This window comes from Lasioglossum baleicum, chromosome 7 (assembly GCF_051020765.1).
Source record: "Lasioglossum baleicum chromosome 7, iyLasBale1, whole genome shotgun sequence".
Lineage (NCBI taxonomy): Eukaryota > Metazoa > Arthropoda > Insecta > Hymenoptera > Halictidae > Lasioglossum > Lasioglossum baleicum.
In genome coordinates, this window is record NC_134935.1 from 15,241,136 (window position 1) to 15,262,477 (window position 21,342).

General features: G+C 38.4%; 3 protein-coding genes across 4 annotated transcripts in view; 2 read left to right on the forward strand and 1 right to left on the reverse strand.

Moving 5' to 3' along the window:
* Nucleotides 1–25: 25 nt before the first annotated feature.
* Nucleotides 26–3,118, reverse strand: Atac2 (Ada2a-containing complex component 2). Of its 2 annotated transcripts, none has more exons than XM_076428243.1 (6): nucleotides 2,299–3,118; nucleotides 2,081–2,229; nucleotides 1,782–2,006; nucleotides 1,358–1,705; nucleotides 747–1,265; nucleotides 26–642 (listed from the first exon to the last, which is right to left on the reverse strand). In XM_076428243.1, exons 1-6 carry the CDS (start codon nucleotides 2,700–2,702, stop codon nucleotides 287–289), a joined length of 2,001 nt encoding a protein of 666 aa, XP_076284358.1. In that variant the 5' UTR covers nucleotides 2,703–3,118; the 3' UTR covers nucleotides 26–286. The 2 variants fall into 2 exon arrangements, with proteins under 2 accessions (XP_076284358.1, XP_076284357.1); XM_076428242.1 differs by having other exon boundaries at nucleotides 747–1,268; nucleotides 2,299–3,116.
* A 520-nt stretch (nucleotides 3,119–3,638) lies between these two features.
* LOC143211007 (uncharacterized) lies at nucleotides 3,639–6,501 on the forward strand. The gene is made up of 2 exons (XM_076428390.1): nucleotides 3,639–4,068; nucleotides 4,144–6,501. The coding sequence occupies exons 1-2, from the start codon at nucleotides 3,993–3,995 to the stop codon at nucleotides 5,940–5,942; spliced, it is 1,875 nt and encodes a 624-aa protein (XP_076284505.1). The 5' UTR covers nucleotides 3,639–3,992; the 3' UTR covers nucleotides 5,943–6,501.
* A 248-nt stretch (nucleotides 6,502–6,749) lies between these two features.
* Amon (prohormone processing protease amontillado) overlaps nucleotides 6,750–21,342 on the forward strand; it is a 69,068-nt gene continuing 54,475 nt past the window's right edge. The window contains exons 1-2 of the mRNA XM_076428389.1: nucleotides 6,750–6,888; nucleotides 6,975–8,019. Coding sequence (XP_076284504.1) covers nucleotides 7,618–8,019 — 402 coding nt within the window. The 5' untranslated portion in view covers nucleotides 6,750–6,888; nucleotides 6,975–7,617. The remainder of the gene's footprint in view (nucleotides 6,889–6,974; nucleotides 8,020–21,342) is intronic.

Here is a 21,342-nt window from a genome sequence, read left to right on the forward strand (position 1 = left end):
GAAGGGAATAATAAAAAGTTGAAGCTTATTTTAATAATTGTACGAGATCGAACCGATGTCTTTATTTAGGCTTAGGCAATTGACATTTGAAATCTCCGCATTTGCTTCGCGATATACATCGCCTGTAATAAGAGGTCACCAACTGTTCTAGAAAGTGTCAATTATGCAATAATTAATATGCGATATTGTACGAATTCAATGATGGTAGCAATGTTGCGATTGAAGTACAATTGGCTAAGTTAATATTCCATATATTTCGCGTGTATTGCGGAGAATCATGTCACGCTTATCTGCTCAATCGTAGAAACAAAGCGTGTCTACACTCTCTCGAATTCGGAGGCATGTATTTGTCATAGAAATCCTGGATGAACTCTTCCACTTTAAAGCCGAATTTTTGGTACAGAATTAACGCAGGATTGGTAGCTGAAACGTGCAAGGTAACGTCCTTTCCCATGCACGTTTGAATCAAATGGTACAACATAAACGTTCCGATGCCAGATTTCCGCCATTCTGGCCGGGTCAGAAAGAATGAAATGTAGGCTTCATTGTAGCCGACGTCAGGGACTAAAATCGCGAATCCTACGACTAATTTCTTGTAGAGCACGACGCAACTAAAATCAGGATACTGCAAACATTCCGTTACTGAAAGAAATTGTATAGCATTATTCTTTCTTCCACTATAATCGATACGTAAAAATAACCGTTGGTAAATACGGAACTGTTTCACAATTGCTATGTTTACTCACGATCGATGCCAGGCCAGAAAAATTGACTGCACAGGCTGTTGATCGCGGGGATGTGCTGCGGTCTAACGTAAGAATAATCAACCGGTGCTGCTGGCGGTGGTTTCCACCTAGGATTCGACTTGTTAACTTTCATACGGAGCTCTTCCATTACTCTTAACCATAAAGGACGGCATGCGGTGTCTCTTCTTATGAACGGCTTCAGAAGCCGATTAGTATATGGACTGTGTACAGACGTAGGCTCGTTGTATCCTTGCAGTCTTTGCTCGAATAAACCTAAGTCGTCGCCGAAGAATCGGTCCAATACTCTGTCAGAATTTGTCAACGATTTGTGGGACGAATCTGTTTTGAATCCAAAATTATCGACGTCCAGCAGAGGCAAACCGTATTCGCGTTTTAATCTTCTCACAGCTAATTTTCGATAAAATCGCCTGATCTCCGGGGGAGCGGAATTCAGCGCAGATTTATTCACCTGCTGCAACAAGTACGCTTCTTCCTGATTTGTCATGCGCGGTACCTTTTCTTCTGGAAAATGAGAGCGGTATATGTTAGCATAAGAATAGATGCAAATGTACAGAGTGTCTCAATGGGATCTCAAAGGAATATGCAGTTACCAATAATACGATTCCTTTGCCACGGCCACGGACGTTGGTTTCCCACATTAAACAATGAAGTCGCTGGCTGTTCTTGTATAGAACTCATGCTATCAGTGCTGTCCACTTCGTACAGCCTTTCTCGTTCTTCATCTTCTTCCTCTTCTTCTTCCTTTATCTGGTCTGTCTTAAAATTACTATTACTTTCGGATGTGGTGTCTGTATTGGATACCCATTCGGTTGTAAAATCGTCCAATAATTGAGAGAAGTGGAAATTATTAGACTGGTATTGGCAGTCTCTTATCAGGTCTGACAAAGACAGAGTGTCGCTCTGCTCGTTAAGTATCGAGTCGTCTTCGATATCCATGTCTGGAATGAAAAAATACTGAAGAATAGACTTATAGTACCTTCACGTTTGTCTGTGCTTGATGTGCGCGCATAGTACTTAGTTCATTCTCCTCGAGCAAGAGATCGAATAACGTTTTGCTAGGCTGAGAATAAGGTTGCGAGTACACAGAGCATCCCTCGCTTTTTGGCAACTCGTTTCCATAAGTGTTATCTTCCCCAACCGATATACTTGATTCCGATAGAGTTGGACTACTGTACATTCTACCCGATGACTTTGTTTGGCTACCAATTTGTTTCTTACGGTCTAATATCATCTGTTCATCTATAATCAAAGTTACAGATAGAATCTTACTTTTATAAATATATTGTACATAATATTATAACTGTTGCGACTACTTTTGGCAATGAGAATTTCGGGTGGATCGTTGTCTATTAATCTCCACCAGCCAGACTCTCCTAACTCTACTGTTCCCGATTTGAAAAAGATACCACTATAATGGGAAAGTGTTCCAGATATGGTACCGATCCAGTTCTTTTTCCTTTTACTAGAAATATAAGAAGCCAAGTCAGTCGACGATTAATACATTGTTCTTCGAGTATGGATAAAAACTTACACAGTCTTTTTGAACAAGTAGTCCCAATTACGATCTACAAAAGTACTGATGTCTGACTTCCAGTGGAAGTAGCCTCTTTTGCTGATACCGCTCGATTTCTCTCGTAAATTGTATAAGGTCAATACGATTACATTTAGCCATGGCATTCTGTTACGAGCTACCGTCTCCTCGCCGAAAGGATTACAACTAGAGCAATTTAATTCGAAGAACACATCTCCCACAAAGGACACTGGTACGCTTCCTCTTTTTAGACATCCTATGTGAATTTTCCTTGAGCATCCGCTACAACGCAGTGCTGGTTTCTTATACGGATCACACAAACTTTCACAATTTTTACAAGTATCACCCTCGGAAAAATTAGCAGATTCTAATTTCATTCGTCCTTCATCGGCTGTTTGAGACATTGTTTATTAACGAAATAAAATACAGATTGTTAAAAAATACAAATGTGATCTACTCATTTAGGTTATTTAAAATAAAACATTCTTGTCAGCTCGATATAAATTGTGGCTCGAATTCTTTTAGTTACGAAATATTGTTGGAAGCATCAAAAATTTGTGCGTGTGGAAATGAAATATATTATAAGAAAAAATCAGCATTTCGTGTGTTTGGAGGTTATACATCTGTATACTTTTGAGATACAGAATACATATACAGAGAAGTTGCCAGTAGTTGCACGTTACACCACGGATGAGGTACATATAAGAGAGGACTTGCACCTTCTTGTTCACGACAATTACCACAGACTTTTACAATCAATTTCACGTAATTTTGAAAATTCAATCATTTTTCTCCGAGCTACCAGTCGCAGTTTATTAGTCTTTCAACAATACGAACAATACAAATACGAAATCATGGCTTCAGATGACATGCCGTATTCCAAGATTATTCATCTTCCAGATGACGGATGTGGGCAATCATTAATTGTTGCATAACTATGCAACAAGTTTGCACCATTTTTCCAAATTTTTACGAAGTAATGCATAAATGTATTTGTATACCTCGCTTTTATATCGCCATCCATCATTTTGAATTATCTTGTGACGTGATTTGTGGCAACCAGATACTTTGTTATCTTGGAACACTGCGTTCTATATATATATATTTATATATATTTACGTATCTCAATAATAATATATATATTGTTCAATATTCAAATATTGTCTAAGATTTTTTCCCCTGCTTTCCTATTGTCACCGACGAGATATAAGGATAGACCTATCATCTTATGGGACTTCATGTCCACGCTATGAATTACCGACTGTGCCTGGGGCTCCAAAACCGAGTTGGTAATACAGGAAATGACAAGAAAAAGAGGCCATGTGGCCTCAGCAAAGATGGCCACCAAAATACATTGGGTGATAGGTCTATCCTTATATCTCGTCGGTGCTATTGTGTCCTATCTTTATGTATTTTGTTTGTCGATGTCGACACTTCTAAGTTCTGAAGTTGCATACTTATTTACCTTTAATTTCAAGTTTATTACAACTGTGAAACATATAAAATAGATTAAATCACTGTGTAAATACATACACGTTTCAGTTATAGAGTAGTTGTTCACACCGTTGCTGCAGAAATTTGGGAAGGTTTTTCTAAGATGTGAAATATGTGATGAGTGATGACTCTGTTTACGTTTAGCCTTTGATCGCTAACCCGTATGTTGATCGATTTCACGATTCGATTTTGAAAAAATTATGAATAAACATAACAAATTATCTAAAAAACGTGGTGCTCATTATGGGAATAGAAAAACTGACAACACAGAGGAAGGTAAGGAATATAATTTTATTACGTAAAAATCTACACTGTATGCGAACTGGTGTATGTACAAGCCGAATGTTTTAGATCTGGCTAAACAAAGTATGAAGCTAGATGCAGAAGTTAGCTCTCCTAAACATGCTTCCGAGTTGCGACTGTCTGGACACAGTACACCGATTCGCAGGAAGGAATACATATACGACACAGAGGAGTCCCCTGACCTGTACTATAACTGTAGTCCAATCTCACAACCGTGTACTCAAGATGGGGGCAATGAAATTGCATGGGACTGGCAAGTTCCTGTTCCTAAAGGCTCCAACGATAAATCAAAGCCGCAAACCAATTTGGTAGAGACTCCTAAGAGGACAAGACAGTTGCAAAAGAAAAGAAACTCCAACTCTCCTTTGTTACAAAAGCCACTTAAAAGAAAACAGATAAAAATAGAAAATATGGAGAACATTGGGAAACTGGCTGCGGAATTGAGAGCACTGACAGAAAGGATGGAAAGTATCAAAGGCAACAGCGAGATCCAAACTGAACGCGAAAGCAAGCTAGTAATAGAGTTGGACAGTGAAAGTGATAAAGATTTGTTAATGGATGTTAATGCTGATAATGACAAATCTAAAATTACTGTTGCCAATGCTGATGAAAAAGACTCTAATTACAAAGAGTTCTTTGATGATTCGATTGAGGATTCAATGGTAAAGTGCAGTCAGGAAATTGAGGAGAAGTTGAAAATAAATAAGAGTAAAGGAAGCATGGAGTTGTCTGTCGTGATCGAAGAGAGAGAGATGGACCTCTTTTACACGGACAAAGATCTTTCTCGGGAATGCTTAACAACATCTATCAACTCTAATTTAAAAAATTCTGATACTTCTAAAAGTTCCTCGTCAATGGCAATAAATACTTATTCAAGAAAGTATTCTAACAATTCCAGTAAAACGAGCTTGAATGATTCAATTTCAGTTTCAATTTGCAGTTCCAGAGATTCTAGTACAAAAAAATGTCTTTTAAACAACAATGTTATAAACGCACAGAATGGGGACCATATGTTACAAGCAAAGGATTTATCAGATTTTCCGGACGATTCGTTCGACGATTGTCTAGCGACTTGTATGGAGGACGATAAATTACTCTCCAAATTATCGGAATATGATTTCGTCGTTTCGGATGGGAATATTGGCTCAAATTATTACAGGAAAACTATTTCTAAGCGAACTATTTCTAATACCGTAGGGATTAAGAATCTTACGAGCAATTGTGTTCCAAAATCTTCCACTACTAATACAATATTGAATAAGTCCAACGATCACGAAAATTCAAGGCTCATTAGTAATGATTCGGCAGACTATTGTAAATCTGCGAGTCGCGACAAAACGACACAGCAATCGTTTACCGGGAATACTGCTTTTGAAAATCGTAAGTTCTTCAAAACGAAAAGTCTGTCGGATCAGTTCTTTCGTCAGGGTAGAAATTCTAGCGTGAGTAATAAAACGAGCAAAGCTGATGCACCGTCGAATAAACGGTTTCAGCCTAACTCCCATGGTTCGTCAGTAAGTACTAGTTTATCCATTACGAAAGATCAGAAATTGTATGCGAGTAATAATTTTCCATCGAATAGTGGCGGAGAAGTTGTACCTCTGGCAAACAGATTGGAAAAAAAAGAAGCTGGCGAGTCTATGGTTATATATAAGTCAAATAGTAATTTAAGCATCTTCAAAGAGACTGCCAAATCCATTCAGTCATCACAGTGTACCCCAGAGGAGATAGAAAGGAAGCGCCTAGAGGCAAAAATGAAATTGGAAGCAAAAAGGAAACAGCAGCAGTGTTCAATGATATCCGGCACGCAGTCAAAACTTCCGATGAACAAATCTGTGAAAAGATGATGGTCCTGGATAAAGTTCACCTGAATGACCGATTTCCGAGCAGTGTTGTTTCATTTACAACTACCGGCGTGCCTAGTACCAGTATTTCTGTGATGTAAACTGTATCACGTTTATATAAATGATCGTAGTTGACAAATATTTTTTAAACGCTGGCATTTAAATTTTAAATATTAGAAATCGTTTTTGAGATGATTCCTTATTCTATGTCGATAGTAGTTATTATTAATTTGCAGCGATAATCGATGACTTATAAGAGCCGCACAAGAATAAATATTGATACATGTTATATTGGTTTCTAAATATATTTATTTGTTCGTAACAACGTTATACAACGTGTACAAGGATAAAATACTAAATACACAGTATTTTATCAAATATAATTTCTATATAAATATATATTTAATTTTCTTTAGTGGTACATATTCCTGTTCAGCGCTCCTCGTCTGACTAAACCAGGTGCATACTACTGCACAACTACGATTACTCCGAAACATAAACTTACTACTAGTTTTTATTAAAGAATCTTGTATCCCAACGATGCATCGCACATAGCTTCGTCAGAAAATGAATTGAGAAATCCTCAAACCAGGATACAACAATGTAAAAATAAAAACACACATCAGTGTCCGATTAGTCTTACATTTGTACTACTTCTGCGCCAGGGGCGTTGCATCAGCGCATGCGCGAGCAGCCGACCGAGCAGCGGCAACAATTACCAAGATAAATATCGCCGACACGAGCGATTTAAACAAATGTATCCGAATAAATATGTACGAATCCGAAACGATCGTGCCACGTTGCCGCGACACTATCGTCCAGGTAACTCACCGCGCATGTTTACTGCCATTACGACTATACTTTTCAATCAATACACCACATGACGTCAGTCCGGTGGTACAGCTGTGACATATCATCTCGCAGAAAACGGATTTGCGGATAGAAACCGGTGAGAAAGTCTTCTTGGAAACGGTCAGAGAATAACATTCATTACTTTCACTGTGAAATTATAACTTGACGCAAAGACTTCGGTAGGACTGCAGAAACGACTGCGCATCCGTGTGCGCATGGCGGGCGCTACGAACACTACGGACACTCAAACTTGCAGTACACGGAACAGGTAGTCGTAGAATGATGAAGCTAGTACACAAGTGCTTTTGTTGATATCGAAGTGGAAGTTCGTTATATCTGTTATTCTATAATAATCTTTACGTATTCAGCCTTGAAATTGGACTTGGTATCACAATAGATCTAACTTAACCTCACTCTCTTTCTTTCTCCCCATTTCTACTTACGTTATTTAACCTATCCATTGAACACTGTATTATTCTTTGCTTTTGTCCATCCTTTTATTTGTTATGTTATTCGGAAGCTGACGCATATCGTGACAAGCAAAGCTTCGATCTTCGCGGCTAAATCAAACCAGTTAAATAAAATGCAACTGTTTATAATGGAGCGGTGACGAGAGAATAGCACATAGAAACAAAAATCACCGCACCGCTCTCCTCAACGCTATATCCTCCACTATATTCCGGTACTAACGATCGCGCAAGCTCGCGGCAGAGGTTCGCCGCGCATGTGCGTCGATTGGGGTGCGTAGGGGGCGCACACCCCGAATTCTGATTGGCGGAGAGGGCCGATCGAGAGCCGAGACGAAGGCAGTCGGCCAGCGGCAAGTATGGCGAGAGCACGTGTCGTTTGGATCGGTGCACGCGACTCATTCGCCTCGTACGTCGGCTCGCGCCACTCCGTCACCAGTCAGACGAACATCGTCGCCAGAAACAGCAGTCTCCTTGCCATCGATCATCGCCGAGGGAAACCTGTCCAGGACAGCTGCGAACGGCAGGCGGCTCGCACCTTCAAACTAGTCGAATCGAGTGCAGTGCACGCGAATGCGAAACACGTCAGCTACGCACGTCGCCGGCCCGTCACGATGCTACTCGCGGTGATCGCGTTCTTAGTCGCCGGCACCAGCGCCGAGGTATTCACCAACACGTTTTTGGTGAAGATGCGGCAGCCCGCGGAGAGGCACGTCGCTGATCGCGTGGCCGCCAGGAACGGGTTCGTCAATCTGGGACCGGTGAGCGACACTGTTTCTATTCCTCTTCTTTTAAATTCGTGAAATTCGTGACAGTTATCGTCAGGCACACCAAAAGCTCGTTAAAGGTCGATTTATACAGTCCACACAGACACTGAACGGTTTTAAACATTCTTCAACGCTTTTTAATATATTCAGTTGTTTATATTTGCCGATCGTGATCGACGCGCAAACGCGTATCCGTGTCTCTGTACGGATAGTATGAATCGGCCTTTACTCCTCCACAACCGGTGACTTTGACGCGAGTAGTATCTTCTCGCAGAGTCAGACACATTTTATTTGAGATATGATAACTAGACAGCGGGTTTTATGGATTTATAGTTGTAATTAAAACAGTAAGAACATTAGACGAATTTAAAAATATTGTTCTATTATTTTCAACCTATTAAACATATTGAGGAAGGAAATAAATTTGTATGTCACTCCAGTTTTTATTTCGCATAAAGAGCCGCTGTCTAATGATAACAAATAAGTGTTCGAAACACTGAATTATTTTAAATACTTAATGTTTTTAGTTTACAGAAACATTCACTTTTGTTTTTGGCGTTTAAATCAAATAGATTATTTTCGAATAATATTTTATTTGAATAAGTTTTTATTTCGATCACATTGTCCAAATAAAATAAGAAATAATTTCGTACCTCGAGAAGATATTATTGACACGAGAAAGACGAAATTATTTGGATTTCATTTGAAATCACCTTTTTAATGTGTATATGTGACTTTGAAAATTGTTTATTTCATTGCTTGTATACGTAACAGATTTTAAAATGCCATTGGAAAAATGCAGGTTCTCTATAGCAGTTCAATTGCTGGCCTTGTTTGTAGTTGTTTGTTTTTGAAAAAGTGTTGAAATACAGGAAAGTTGAAGCACCACTCAGTACACAGTTGATGTGGATAGTGTTTCAAAAATGTTGATTGGTAAAATTGAAATGCCAAATCGAAGCAATTAACAATTGATTAAATAATTGAACAATAAATTGCTGAGTGAGGATACAATCATATCATGTTGTAACGAGTTAATACATATAAAAAAGTTAGATACAAAAAGCTCGTAATGTAGTATAAGTTTAAAATTGCAAAAAATTGAGACTTTGTAGATAGCGAGATATTAAAATTCAAAAAGCTTTAAAAGTTCATTGAACAATTTTTAAAAAGGCAATAAAGTAGTTTAAGAGTACAAACTTGAGGCTTCGTAAATAAGGAGATATTAAAATCTCAAGAGCTTTGAAGGTTCATGGAATATATTTTTTAAAAGGCAATATAAAATAGTTTGACGAGTAAAACTCGGGATGTTTGTTGATACGTAAATATTAAAATTTGAAGAGCTTTGGAGATGTAAACTTCGATAAAGATTTTACGTAGCAATAGATACGCGTGGCTGGATCGATGTATTTTTAGATAGCTGCAGTAACTATAAATTCGAATGAATTACTTCCAGTAAATGTACGATTCATGGGAGTTCGTAAATATAAAATGACGCAGAACTGCGTCACCAGCAGCGAAAGAGTTAATAATGGGTTGGTGGGAGAGTAACGTGGGATTCCCAGCAATAAAAAAGAAATACTTCCCCTATAAATTATCAATTAAATATTGAGGAGCTTGCGGATAGCGTCGTGGAAAACAATGAGTATTATCAATTATATACGAGAAAAAGCAATGAGTATTTTATAATCGATTTAATATAAAAGGATAACAATGGGTATTTTATGACGGATTAAATATCGGATAATCGACGCAGAGTAACTCTTTTGAAAAATTGAGAAAGCTCGGAAAATGCGGCCAGTGAGTTTCCAAATCCCACAACAGGGATTTCGATCCCGTTGCTTATCAAGATCTGAGCCGATTAGCCTGTAGTGTCGAGGATGATTTATTAATTAGTCCGAGCAAACAAGTTGTTGAGTAACCAGTAGAAGCTTATGTAAACCGAACCTTGTGCGACCGATCCTGACCCTAAAACAGATTAGTTTGCTACATACTGGGATTCGGGAGTCTGTTGAATAGACACTGAATCGATGATCGAGTTACCACCGGAGGAAATCACATTGTATTACATATTGCTTTCGGAGAGTGTGGAGAGAGCGTGATGCTCGTTTAGACCCGGGGGCTCTTTTATATTCAACCCCTAGCAACTCTGTGGTGACCTTTCGTTGATTAATTCTGTCTTCGCAGGCTTCACATTTTTTTCGTAGATATTCATTTTTATTCAGAAAACATCCGTGGCTTTTGCAAGGGCTGAAGTGTTTCTAGGCCTTGAGCTTTTTGTATTCGATCTGATTTGTGACCCCTCACCACCTGCAGGCTATCCTGGCGATCTTTCGTTGTTGATTCCGTTCTTTATGCGCTCTAAGATTTTGTTTACAAATCCTGCAACCGTACATTTCACACATTTTTTTCAACCAATTCATGTTTTAAAAATGGAAAGAAAATAGAGAGGAGATGTCTATTATTTTTATGGGATCTAAGAGATATTTGTGGATCCTACAGTTATTTCAGATTGACGGTATAAATCCATTTCTTGTTTCTTTGTAAGCGTTGCAGATTAACCTAACCCAGACCCTAGGCTTTTTTGTATTCAACCCCATCTGCGATCCCTAACCCCGTGTAAACTGTCCTGTTGACCTTTCGTCGATCAATTCTGTCTTGAGCTTCGCAATTTTTCTCGTAAACCCTACACCCTCATATATTCAATATCCCCTCTCAATATGTACATTTCTATTTTCCATGCATCTTAGTGATTTTTTGAAAATGTTTTGTGGCATAGGTTTTTTGTTAACTATCTTGGTGACCTTTACTCTTACTCTACCTTATACTCTTATACTTCTTTCTCCTTTTCGGTGTGTCCACTTTTATTATCAATGTATGTTGATTTTTTCGGTAGGGTTGTAACATTGTATTTTTTAGGCTCTTTTTTGTATTCAACCCTATCTGCAAGCTGTAACTCCTTTCTAACTGTCCTATTGCATTTTTCATCAATTAATTCTATTTTTATAAATTCCACAATTTTTTTGGTAAATCTCGCAGCTTTATATTTCACTGTTTTCTAAGATAATTCTACTTCTGTGTCGAAAAATACAGAGAAAATGGAGCAAGACTGTTGCTCATCCTGCATCCACCCATTAAGTAAACCCACATTTGTATTTCTAAAAGGATTCCATTTAGCATATATACAGTGGGTGTGAGAAGTATTCGTACGCCCTTTCAAAAAGAATAACATTTTTATAATTGTACCAAACGACCTGATTTTGTATAATCAATTCGAAGCATTGGTTTACGAAATTATATTATATGAAAAGAAGATTTTCCAAAAATTATAATTTACATTTACAAAACCTTTTTATTTGGGCCCTTAATGTGAAAATTTTAAATATACGTTTTGTAGATCTATGTTAGCTATACAAATTTCATCAATAGAAAATTTCATCGAAATTCTGTGAATTTTAAGCAGAAACTGATCAAAAGTTGTTTTTTTAATAAAGGCTAGTTCCATATATCCAATAGTTGTTTTGAACAAAATTTTTTAAATCACTTTTTTTCACTGTCGTCACAAGCCTCCCTTAAATCGGCCGCAGGATTAGAACCGTCGGGGTTTTGCAATTTTATCGGCTGGAAAATGGAAAAATATCGGTCGGATTGATGGGAACCGAAGAATTGATCTTGGGGAAAGCTGTCGCGGGTTCCTGCGGGCTATTCTTCTCCACATACGGTGTCGGTCACAGCACGAGATCTCCTGACACTGACACATATCGCTAAGCGTAGCACGTACCCGTTGCGGCCACGCCAAGGAAATTGCTTATCAGGGGCGAAACAGAGTGTAGCATGGGGTGAATATGCTGGGATGAGAATGAAATCTTTGTCGGTCGATCGATAAGTTTGTCCAGCCGGGGAAAAAAAATGACGGAACGCTGGTGTTTACAAGGTAATCACCAGAATTTCTCATTTTGTCTCTTGCCAATCGTGGTAGAGCGATCTGTCCAGGAAATGAACACGCTGAACGAACATAATTCGTACCATTTACAATGGCTTTTTCATGTCGAAATTTATACAACAGTTCTATTATAAATTCATAGATGTTCCGCTAAAATATATTTTTTTTCTAACTTTTCTAATTTTAATCTTGCTGAAAATAGCATATTAACACTCTGAAAGTTTTTAATTTCTTCCACTGTTTTGGCACGATATTAAAGAGCTACGGATTAATTTAAATTTAATTTCGTCTTTTGGAACCCGATATTTTTCAACGAAAATTTAATCTGTTTCCTGGCAATATTGTCGTAGAAAATGCAATTCCCATTGAAACGAATAACATATTATATAACGCCAGACAAGCTGGAGAAAATTGGTTGTGTCACCGACATTTTCCTTTATTATTTCAAAACACGTATTGCGCGCTCTGCGAATCGTTGATGAGTTTAATTCCCTTTGAAATTAATGAAACATGCATTCGTCACGACCGAACGTGTTTGGAGAATTCTTTCCTCGACGTTCCAGTCACTCAAAATGTTCGTTCGTCACTTTAAAACAGAGTAGGACAATAATCAACTAATATTTAAAAATGTCTTTTTGATTAGTTAGTGATAACTAAATGGCAAATAGTCACAGCTCTAAGTAATCCTTAGCTATTGCTTATTAGCGAATTAGTAGTTGATGATCAGTCATCAATCTTTAGTCATCAGTCACTATTGTGCGATTAATATTATTAATTAGTTATCACTAACTAATCAAAAAGTTTTGACTAATGACTATTTTGCTATGACTAACATTCAAAAAGATTATTAGTCATTTTTAAATATCAGTTGATTATTGACCTACTCTGCTTTAAAACACACACAATAATGCCCTCTGTACATTGTCATTGGATTTAATGCAAACATATTACATAATACCTTGCATACGCCCATTCTTTCGTAAAATGCATTAATGCATCAACGTTACGAAATTTCTGTACTCGCGGAAATTTATTCGTGAGCATGCTCTGCTATGCATGAGGAAATTTTTGGCGGAATCCACTTATCTGAAAGTGAGTGCCAGCCATTTGAACGCAGGTGATAGTGGGGAGAATTAGGTCACATAAATGGAGTTCTACTGTAACGTAAAGTATCGCTGTTTGCATTCGTACTGTAATCATTCTAAAAGATATTTGTCTATGGGGCGAGGATATTATTTGAACAATTTTAAAGGGTCTAAGATAATGCTAAGCACTAAGCCTAATTCCGTGAAGAGGTTAATGAATTAGTTCACGGACGAAGATGGGATATGGTGTAACCTGCATTAGAGCTAATGGACTGGAAATGTTACGCGAAAGAAGAGAGTAATTGTTGTTTCATGATAAATTGATTGCAGATTCTTACCACGCTTATATTAACTTGCCGAGTTGTCGTTGTTGTATGCGTCAACTCTTGTAATCGAATTTTAAACCACTTCCCGATGAAGTTAGAGAGTTGAAACTTTGAACGTAGCTCAGAACTGGATGACAATGCAATATTAAAAAAAACTGTGCGTTCAGGAGGAAAAAAAATGTTAATATTAACCGTTACACCTTGTCGCGCGACGCTCGGTAGTACGGCATCGCGTTCAGCGATCCCCACTCCGCGCGCCAGCGCTCCCCACTCCACTACGCGTTCTCACTCCGACTCATCTCCACTCCACTGATCCATTTCGCACCGTAGGAGCTCAGTCAGTGTAGTGTTCCGTTCATTCAGTTCCATTTCGAACAATTTCGAACTCCATCAAGAGACGTCGTCTCTCGGAGTCATCCCCTCATTCTATCTCGCGTATTTCCATATCTTGCGTTTCTATATCATACTATTTCATTGGTCCGTATTTCGGTAATAACTCCTTAACGGAGCCGAGGCGAAAATTTTCGCTAAAGAAAAAGTTGCTTCGAATAACCTAAGGAACCACCCGTATATCTGTGGAGATTTTAACTCCTGCAACAGCTGTTGAAAAAATATTATCGTTAATTTTTGTTTAACAGCACTCGTGTTTCTTCAAAATCGCCGAGCACATGGATCATGTTCGCAGCACGATTCCGCAATAAAAAGGAATTTTATCGTTGTAAATAAATGGTAACGCGGATCGATAGGAATTATCGTGACGCGTTCTCGCGTGGATTTGTGCCGGGGCTCGCCCGGAATTAATCTTATCGTCGCCGGCGTATGTTACGTATTTGTGACGTGGCTCGGACCGGTTTCCGACTGTTTCGATCACGTTCCCGACGATTATGCGGGTGCTCGCGACAACAACGAACCCGAGGAATCAATGCCTCCGGCGGACCGGTTCATGCCCGCGGTGAATATCGGTCGTTCATGCGTTGAACCGATAACGAGTTCCAGTTGATATAAATCAAACGGTGAAGTGGAGCAAGGATAAATGTTCTACCGACTCGCCGCTGCCGGTAGAGATTTTACCGCTGTTATGCGAGCAATTTGTCAATGCTGCGCCGTCCCCGCGAGGAATTCGGTATTGGGATTTCGGGACCTGTTCGTCTTGAGGACATATCGAACAGTGTATTTGCTTTGGATCAACATAATTTAAGCTAACATTAATGTGGCGTTATGCATAATTCAGAAGATGGAGTAGTATAGTATGAATACGATGTTAAATGTTTGCTAGGCGAACAGATACTCTTAAATAGTTTTCTAAAGATGGTGAAAAATTTCAATTTTAAAGCTGTAGACATTATTTTAGGGAAATAAGAAATGGTTAACAATATGTTTGAGAGTGTTGAGAAGAGAACGAGTTGTTATAAACAATAATAGTTATAAACTAGGAATGATAAGGTTAGATAATTTCCGGACAGACCACGTACAAATGAATCCAAGTGGAAATAATGAGTCCATATCAATGCTACTTCACATAGTTTTTTCAAAATTTTATATCTCCCATTGAAGTTAGAAAAAAATTATTCTTTGGAGTGTGTTTTTTAAGGTAACAGTATAAACACCGACCAAGAAAATCGATTCTATTCGCATCAGAATCCCTAACATTGCAAGCCATTTTCTCTTTACCGGCGAAGTGGAAACATCAGGTCTGTGGTCAGACGAGCGACAGTGATAGAGACACGACTCGCTCCGACGCCTACGCAGAAAGTATGGCATTCAGTGCTTGTTTGACAATCCGACGACATTCTGCACACATCATCTGCCCTATCTGTAAAATGTTATTCTGATATTTTTATGTAAAACGTTCCACTGCACTCAACTGTGATATTTATTGTTCTTGAGCTATGAAGATTTGCGGTACTGCAGCTCATTCCTCAATGACTTCCCACACGTGTTCGCTGTTAATAGGTATTTAGCATCCTTTGTTTTCAATTAACGCGTTAATGCTATTAGCGACGCCTTCTTTCATCCCTTCGGAAGTTGCCTTTATCTGCGTTTTATCTCCATCGTTGCTAATTAATTTGTGCCTCCGTGTTTGATGGGCATTTACGTGAAGAAAAATCGATAGTGCTAGATAGTTAGTGAGGATGGTTGGAGAATGTGGTATTGCTGCAGATTTGTTTGTAATTATATTTAGGAGTTCCTGTTTCATTCGTTTCACAACCCCTAACTTTACAAACCGTTTTCTCAATCACTATACAAGATATCGAAACAAACTCAAGTGCAAATAATAAATGTATGTTAGTATTACTTCACAAGATTTTTTCAAAATTTGTCATTCTTTATAAAGTTCAGAAAAAGATTATTCTTTAGGGTCTGTTTTTGAAACTCATCACGACACTCGCCAAGAAAATCAGTTTTATTCGTCTTCGAACTCCTAACTTTGGGAGCCATTTTCTAAATCGCTAGGTACATGTTAGAACTACTTTACAAAACTTTTTCAGAATTTTTCATTCCTCATAAGGGTTAGATTCTTCTAATTATTCTTTAAAAATTCACCAATAAATGTACAAACCTTCCCCTCTCGCCAGCAAACATAAATTAATTAAAAACCCGGCGAAGTAGGTACAACCAGAAACTTTTTTCCTCGCACATAACAAAGTTCCATTTTTCCCGAGCTCGTTCTGCTTAGTCCGGGTACGTTCCGCATGCTCAGACTAACGAATTTTCCCGGAGATTACAATTTTCCACGGGTGGGTGTTTAATAGGTAGAGTGAGGCGCTAATTGGCCAGTTCGAAATGGATGATTTACGAGGAGGGAACGATAAAGGAACTTGGCAGGAAGTTGTTGCTCGCGATTACACCTGGACTCGGTGATCCAGTTTGCGAACAGGACGAGTTTCCGGTTATCCTGGTCAGCGTTGACAAACGGGTTAAACGGTCGCGTTTCCCTGCAATTGGAACAATCCCTTGGATCTCATCAAGCGGGGATTCCTGTGTAAGGGCAGCGAAAAAACACACGATTTTTAAGAATCTTTTTCAGAATAACTGTTGGATATACGAAACTAAAAAAAATGACACTTGTGCTTCAAGACTATCTGCTTAAATCCCAAAAAGTTCTAGTCCCATATACCCAATAGTTATTAAAAAAATATGTAAAAAAAACTCACTAAAAAGAGAAAATAACTTTTTTCCTGGTTCTCCCAAAAATTTAATACAAATTTAAATAAAATCATCACACTAGTGACTATGTATAAAAATAAAAGCGTGGAGCGCGCACAAAGATTACGTCAATATAGTTTAGCACTCCACGCTTTCATTTTTACAGCCACTAATGTCATGATTTTATTTAAATTCATACTAAATTTTTGGGGGAACCATGAAAAAAATTATTTTCTCTTCTTTAGTGCATTTTAATATGAGCGTGATTTTTAAAGTTTTTTAAATATATTTTTTATTTTCTACTCTTTAGTCTTTTTTAAATGGAACGCAGGATATAGTAATAAATACCCGAGATAGAATGAAGGGGATGACTCCGAGAGACGACGTCTCTTTATGGAGTCCGAAATGGACCTGAATGAACGGCACACCACACTGAGCTCCTTCGGTGCGAAGTGGGTCAGTGGAGTGGGAATGCGTACTGGAGTAGGGAGCGCTGGCGCGCGGAGTGGGGATCGCTCAACGCGATGACGTACTACCGAGCGTCGCGCGACGAGGTCAATATTTAAATATTTTTTTCTCCTAGACGCACAGTTTTTTTAAAAATTTGTTTTTTAACATTGCATTGTCATCCAGTTCTGAGCTATGTTTAAAGTTTCAAGTCTCCAGCTCATCGGGAAGTGGTTTAAAATTCAATTACAAGATTAGACGTATACAACAACGACACGGCAACCTAGTATAAGCGTGGTAAAAAACTCTTAAAATTCACTTGTTTTAACTGCACCCTCTTTTAATGTCTTAACCCCCCTTGAAGAGCTGGAAACTTCTTCGGGGAAGAGTCGTATGAAATAGCCCTCGAGAGGACGCGAGAGCTTCGAGGAGCACGAGTGGGAGTCATTCGCAGGATAAATTGACGGTGACGTCTCTCGCGACTTTCGAGACTCCAGTTTATTGCACGTGTTGAGGGAGAGTCCTCGGGTGCTGTGTCAGTTGTTGCTTTCCTCATTTCTTGCTGAATTCTATCATCTTTCTCTCCAACAAATTTTACCGGTAGACGCAGTTAAAAGAATTTGAGAATGCCAATACGTTATTTTCATCTTACTGAGGTTACTAAAGAAAAAGAGAAGTTTCAACAATATAGGCTTATATAAAAAAACTTGTGAAAAGCAATCTTGAAAATTTTCTGCACGACTCTGATCAACTGCAATTTTTAAAAAAATTCTTTTACGCCAGTAAACATTCTATTTTGTATTTTACTACAATATTTTAGTAAAATATTTGCAAAGAACAGTCTAGTTAACTTAGGGTGGACAATAGTATTTCGGTTTCCTCGAGTGTGCATTTGGAAAAATGTGCCCCGGTATAAGCGGAGTCACGTTCGAGCGAGCAGAAAAGGGGTCGCAAAGCTGAAGAAAATTGAACCCCCGGACGACTGTGTACCCGACGTAAACACGTTTCGAGTTACGTTTGCTCTTCTACGTTTCGATAATACATTTGCAGAGTCATCTGGCACTGCTTCGCCGTTCCTTTCAGCGTACTGTTACACTAATGCCACTTGTTACGTAGCTCCCTGGTCCTTTAACTTTCCCTTGTTGGATTTGTGCATTCATTAGACGCCTTCGACGCCCACGCGATCGTGGGAAATCGTAAATCCGCTGATAATAACGGCCAAGCGTTCCATTACTATCTGTTTGTTCGATCCGAGAATAGTATGAATGGGTGGGACACTTTGATCATAGTCAAACAGACAACTCTACATTAATTATTGTTTAGACAGATATTGATTGGACGGGGTCAGGAAGAGCCATTTGTAATAATAGAATGATTAATATTCCTCATTCTACTATTTTTAACGTGGTATATTTTTAAAAATTCGTCTATGTTGTACAAATGTTAAAAATGCAATGACCCTATTCGGAGCCTTGAGTGGGCGTGGTTTCGTTGCTCTTGCCCTTTACAGAACCGAGACGGTGCTCCCCGACGACCTAACAGTCTCGAAGTAGATGTAACACAGCGCAAACCAAATCCTAGATCAATACAGTTTCCAAAATCTCTGAAAAATCTAGCTCCAAAAATAATAGTATTCCATCTTTGCCGTTGGAGTTCGGAGTGGGCGTGGCTTTGTGGCTCTCGCTCTCAAAGGGACCTGGACAACGCTCCTGCAGTAATTTGTGCTCACTTTTTTACGTAAGTTGATGAGTGTCGAAGACGATTGAGTTATTGTAGTAGCTGTGAACAGGCTGGATAATAAAACCGTAGAAATTCAAGTAAAAAGTGCGAAGGCATTTTCAGCGTCGTCGCTCACAGAAGAACTGTCTCCGCGACAGATGTAATTTATCTGCTCGGGAAATGGAATCGATCCTCGTCGAACGCCATATTTACAATGCCGATGACGCTGTCTCACAGTATCTGGATCCGTCTTCCTCGATTAATCGTCCGGCGTGACGTACGGCCACCGACTATCACTGTAATCGATCGACACTGTCATAGTCACCAAACGGTGTGGCTATCGGGGTAAAAATGTGGAAATGATAAAAGGAAAGGGGACGATGAAGAAAATATTGAGAACAAGAGAACAGAAACAGATGGCAAGAATAGGAGGGGATGGAAAAATGTTTGAAAACGAAAGGAGAAAAGAATTCAGAAAACAAAGAATTGAGAATAAAAGAATGAACAAAAGAGTATAAAATGAAAGAATAAAAAGCGCACGGGGATAACTGAGAATAAAAGAACAAGCCTTTCACAATCAGTCGGAATGGATCGCGTTAGTTAAACAGAAAATAAAAGAGTGTAATTGATAACTAAAGGAGAGAAAGAAATGTCGAACAAAAATTAATGGAGAGAGAAAAATGAAAAAAATGCTTGAGAGTAAAGACAATTAATAATAAATGAAAATGGCAGTCATATTGAGCTGATTACACGGTGGCTAAGCAGAAAATAAAAGAAAATTGATACTGTAAAACGACTTAACAAGCATAAAGAAAGTAAAAAGATGGATTCTTTTAAAAAGAGAAGACAAGGAGATTGCTGAGAATAAAAGAAGGATTCAATTGAGAACAAAAGGAATAGCTTTCCAGAGTCACCACCGATAAATCGTGTTTGCCAAATAGAAAACAAAAGGGAATGGAATAGATCCTCGAGACTAGAAGAAGCGAGACAGGTACATCATGGAGATAAAAGAAGAGGGGAGGAGGAGTATTTTGAGCAAAAGAATCAGAAAAATATGAAGAAAGTGACCGGGAATAAAAGAAGACAATTTCGAATAAAAAGAACAAAACTGTCGCAGAAGGAGAACAAACCGAAAAGAATCGCTGATAAGGAAGATGAAGAGGAACTCAGTTGTGAACACAAGGAGAGGACAAAGAAAAAGAAAAATCGAGTAAGTAGCGATAAATTGCGTTTGCCAAGCAGAGGATAAAAATTGACGAGGGGAAGAAACCCTTGAAAATAAAGGAAGAAATAAAGATGTAAATCATTCTAGATAATAGAAGACTAAAATGTGAAGAGTGTTGACAACAACAGAAGGCAAGAAGAAACTAACTAACAATAAACTGGAAGAATATAAGAAGCAGCAACAGATCACGATAATAAGCCCTCAATACAAGAAAATAAAAAGAACAAAATGGACGCTGAAAGAGAGTAAACAAGATTACTGAGAATAGAAGAAGATAATGGAACAAAAGGAAATAGAACATTGATGGAGACTATAAATAAAAGGGAAGTTGGGAAAGATGCTCGAGAACAAAAGAAGAGCAGATAATGTAGCATAAAAGGAGGCTAACAAGAATTTATGCCAAGAATTACTAGATAGATGGCAGCACTAACTTTTTACGACCACGGTGAAAATAGAGGACAATGGAATCTGGGGATTTCGTCTAATATGGAGCAGAAAAGTGCTCGCTCGACTGTAAACAATAAAAAGATTAGACGTGGAAGAAGCCACGCGAAAATAATCATTTTAAATGGGTCGATCGATCGGAATGTTGCGGTTACGCTGGCTGTGTTCCAGGTTTGTGTTGGTAAACTTTGCTGCGATACGATCCTGCGGACGGTATGCCCTCCCTTAATTCGGTTCTCTTGTGTACTCGCGGAATTTGTGACAGCGATCCTAAGCTGTTGCAAAGTGCACTTCTATTGAGTTCAAGTTGCAAAATCTACTTACAACGTGCCCTTATCATTTAATTAATCTAGTAACTGCCACTTTTCATAATAATTTTACAAAACAATTTATTTAATAGTTTTAGCAAAAATAAAAATCTTTTGATCTTTAAACTCAGATAAATAGTCGTTCTAGCTGAATAAATCGAACTCTCTTGCTCGTCCCAGTTCGAAGCAACCTGACACCCGCATGCAGGTTTAGCTTCCCGAATACTTATCGCAGGTTTATTTTAATCTTCACTATGCCGGCTCGCAGACACGTATCTTCTCATTCGATGCTATAGCAGTCGTGCGTTCCAATTTGTGACAAAAATGGAAGGCAAAATCAATTCCGTCTACTGCGCGTCAACGTGGTTGCTGTTTTTACGGGATCGTTTCAATAATTAAACAGCTCGTTTATTGATCTTATCTTTTCATTTAGAAGCTGCGCTTTTCCATCCTTTTTTAAGATCTTCGTGAAAGTGCACAGTTGAAGTTCCTCCGTGTATATTTATACACTTTTCATGTTCGAGAAAAATTGAAAAATGAAGAATTTGAAGCTTTAATTAGCTAGAAAATCATAATAAATGTTTAATTTTCTTTTCCATGGACCGTTCCTGTAGCAATCAGAAAAATTGGGGAAAGCAATTTATTTAATAAAATTAGTACTGAAGTTTAAATGATT

What these genes read in the sequence shown, in the direction of transcription:
- LOC143211007 (XM_076428390.1), top strand. Translation starts at nt 3,993, where the DNA reads ATGAATAAACATAACAAATTATCTAAAAAACGTGGTGCTCATTATGGG. An exon ending in AACTGACAACACAGAGGAAG is followed by an intron (nt 4,069 to 4,143) that starts GTAAGGAATATA and finishes CGAATGTTTTAG; the next exon opens with ATCTGGCTAAACAAAGTATG.
- Atac2 (XM_076428242.1), bottom strand. Translation starts at nt 2,702, where the DNA reads ATGTCTCAAACAGCCGATGAAGGACGAATGAAATTAGAATCTGCTAAT. An exon ending in TACTTGTTCAAAAAGACTGT is followed by an intron (nt 2,230 to 2,298) that starts GTAAGTTTTTAT and finishes TTATATTTCTAG; the next exon opens with TAAAAGGAAAAAGAACTGGA. An exon ending in CGAAATTCTCATTGCCAAAA is followed by an intron (nt 2,007 to 2,080) that starts GTAGTCGCAACA and finishes CTTTGATTATAG; the next exon opens with ATGAACAGATGATATTAGAC.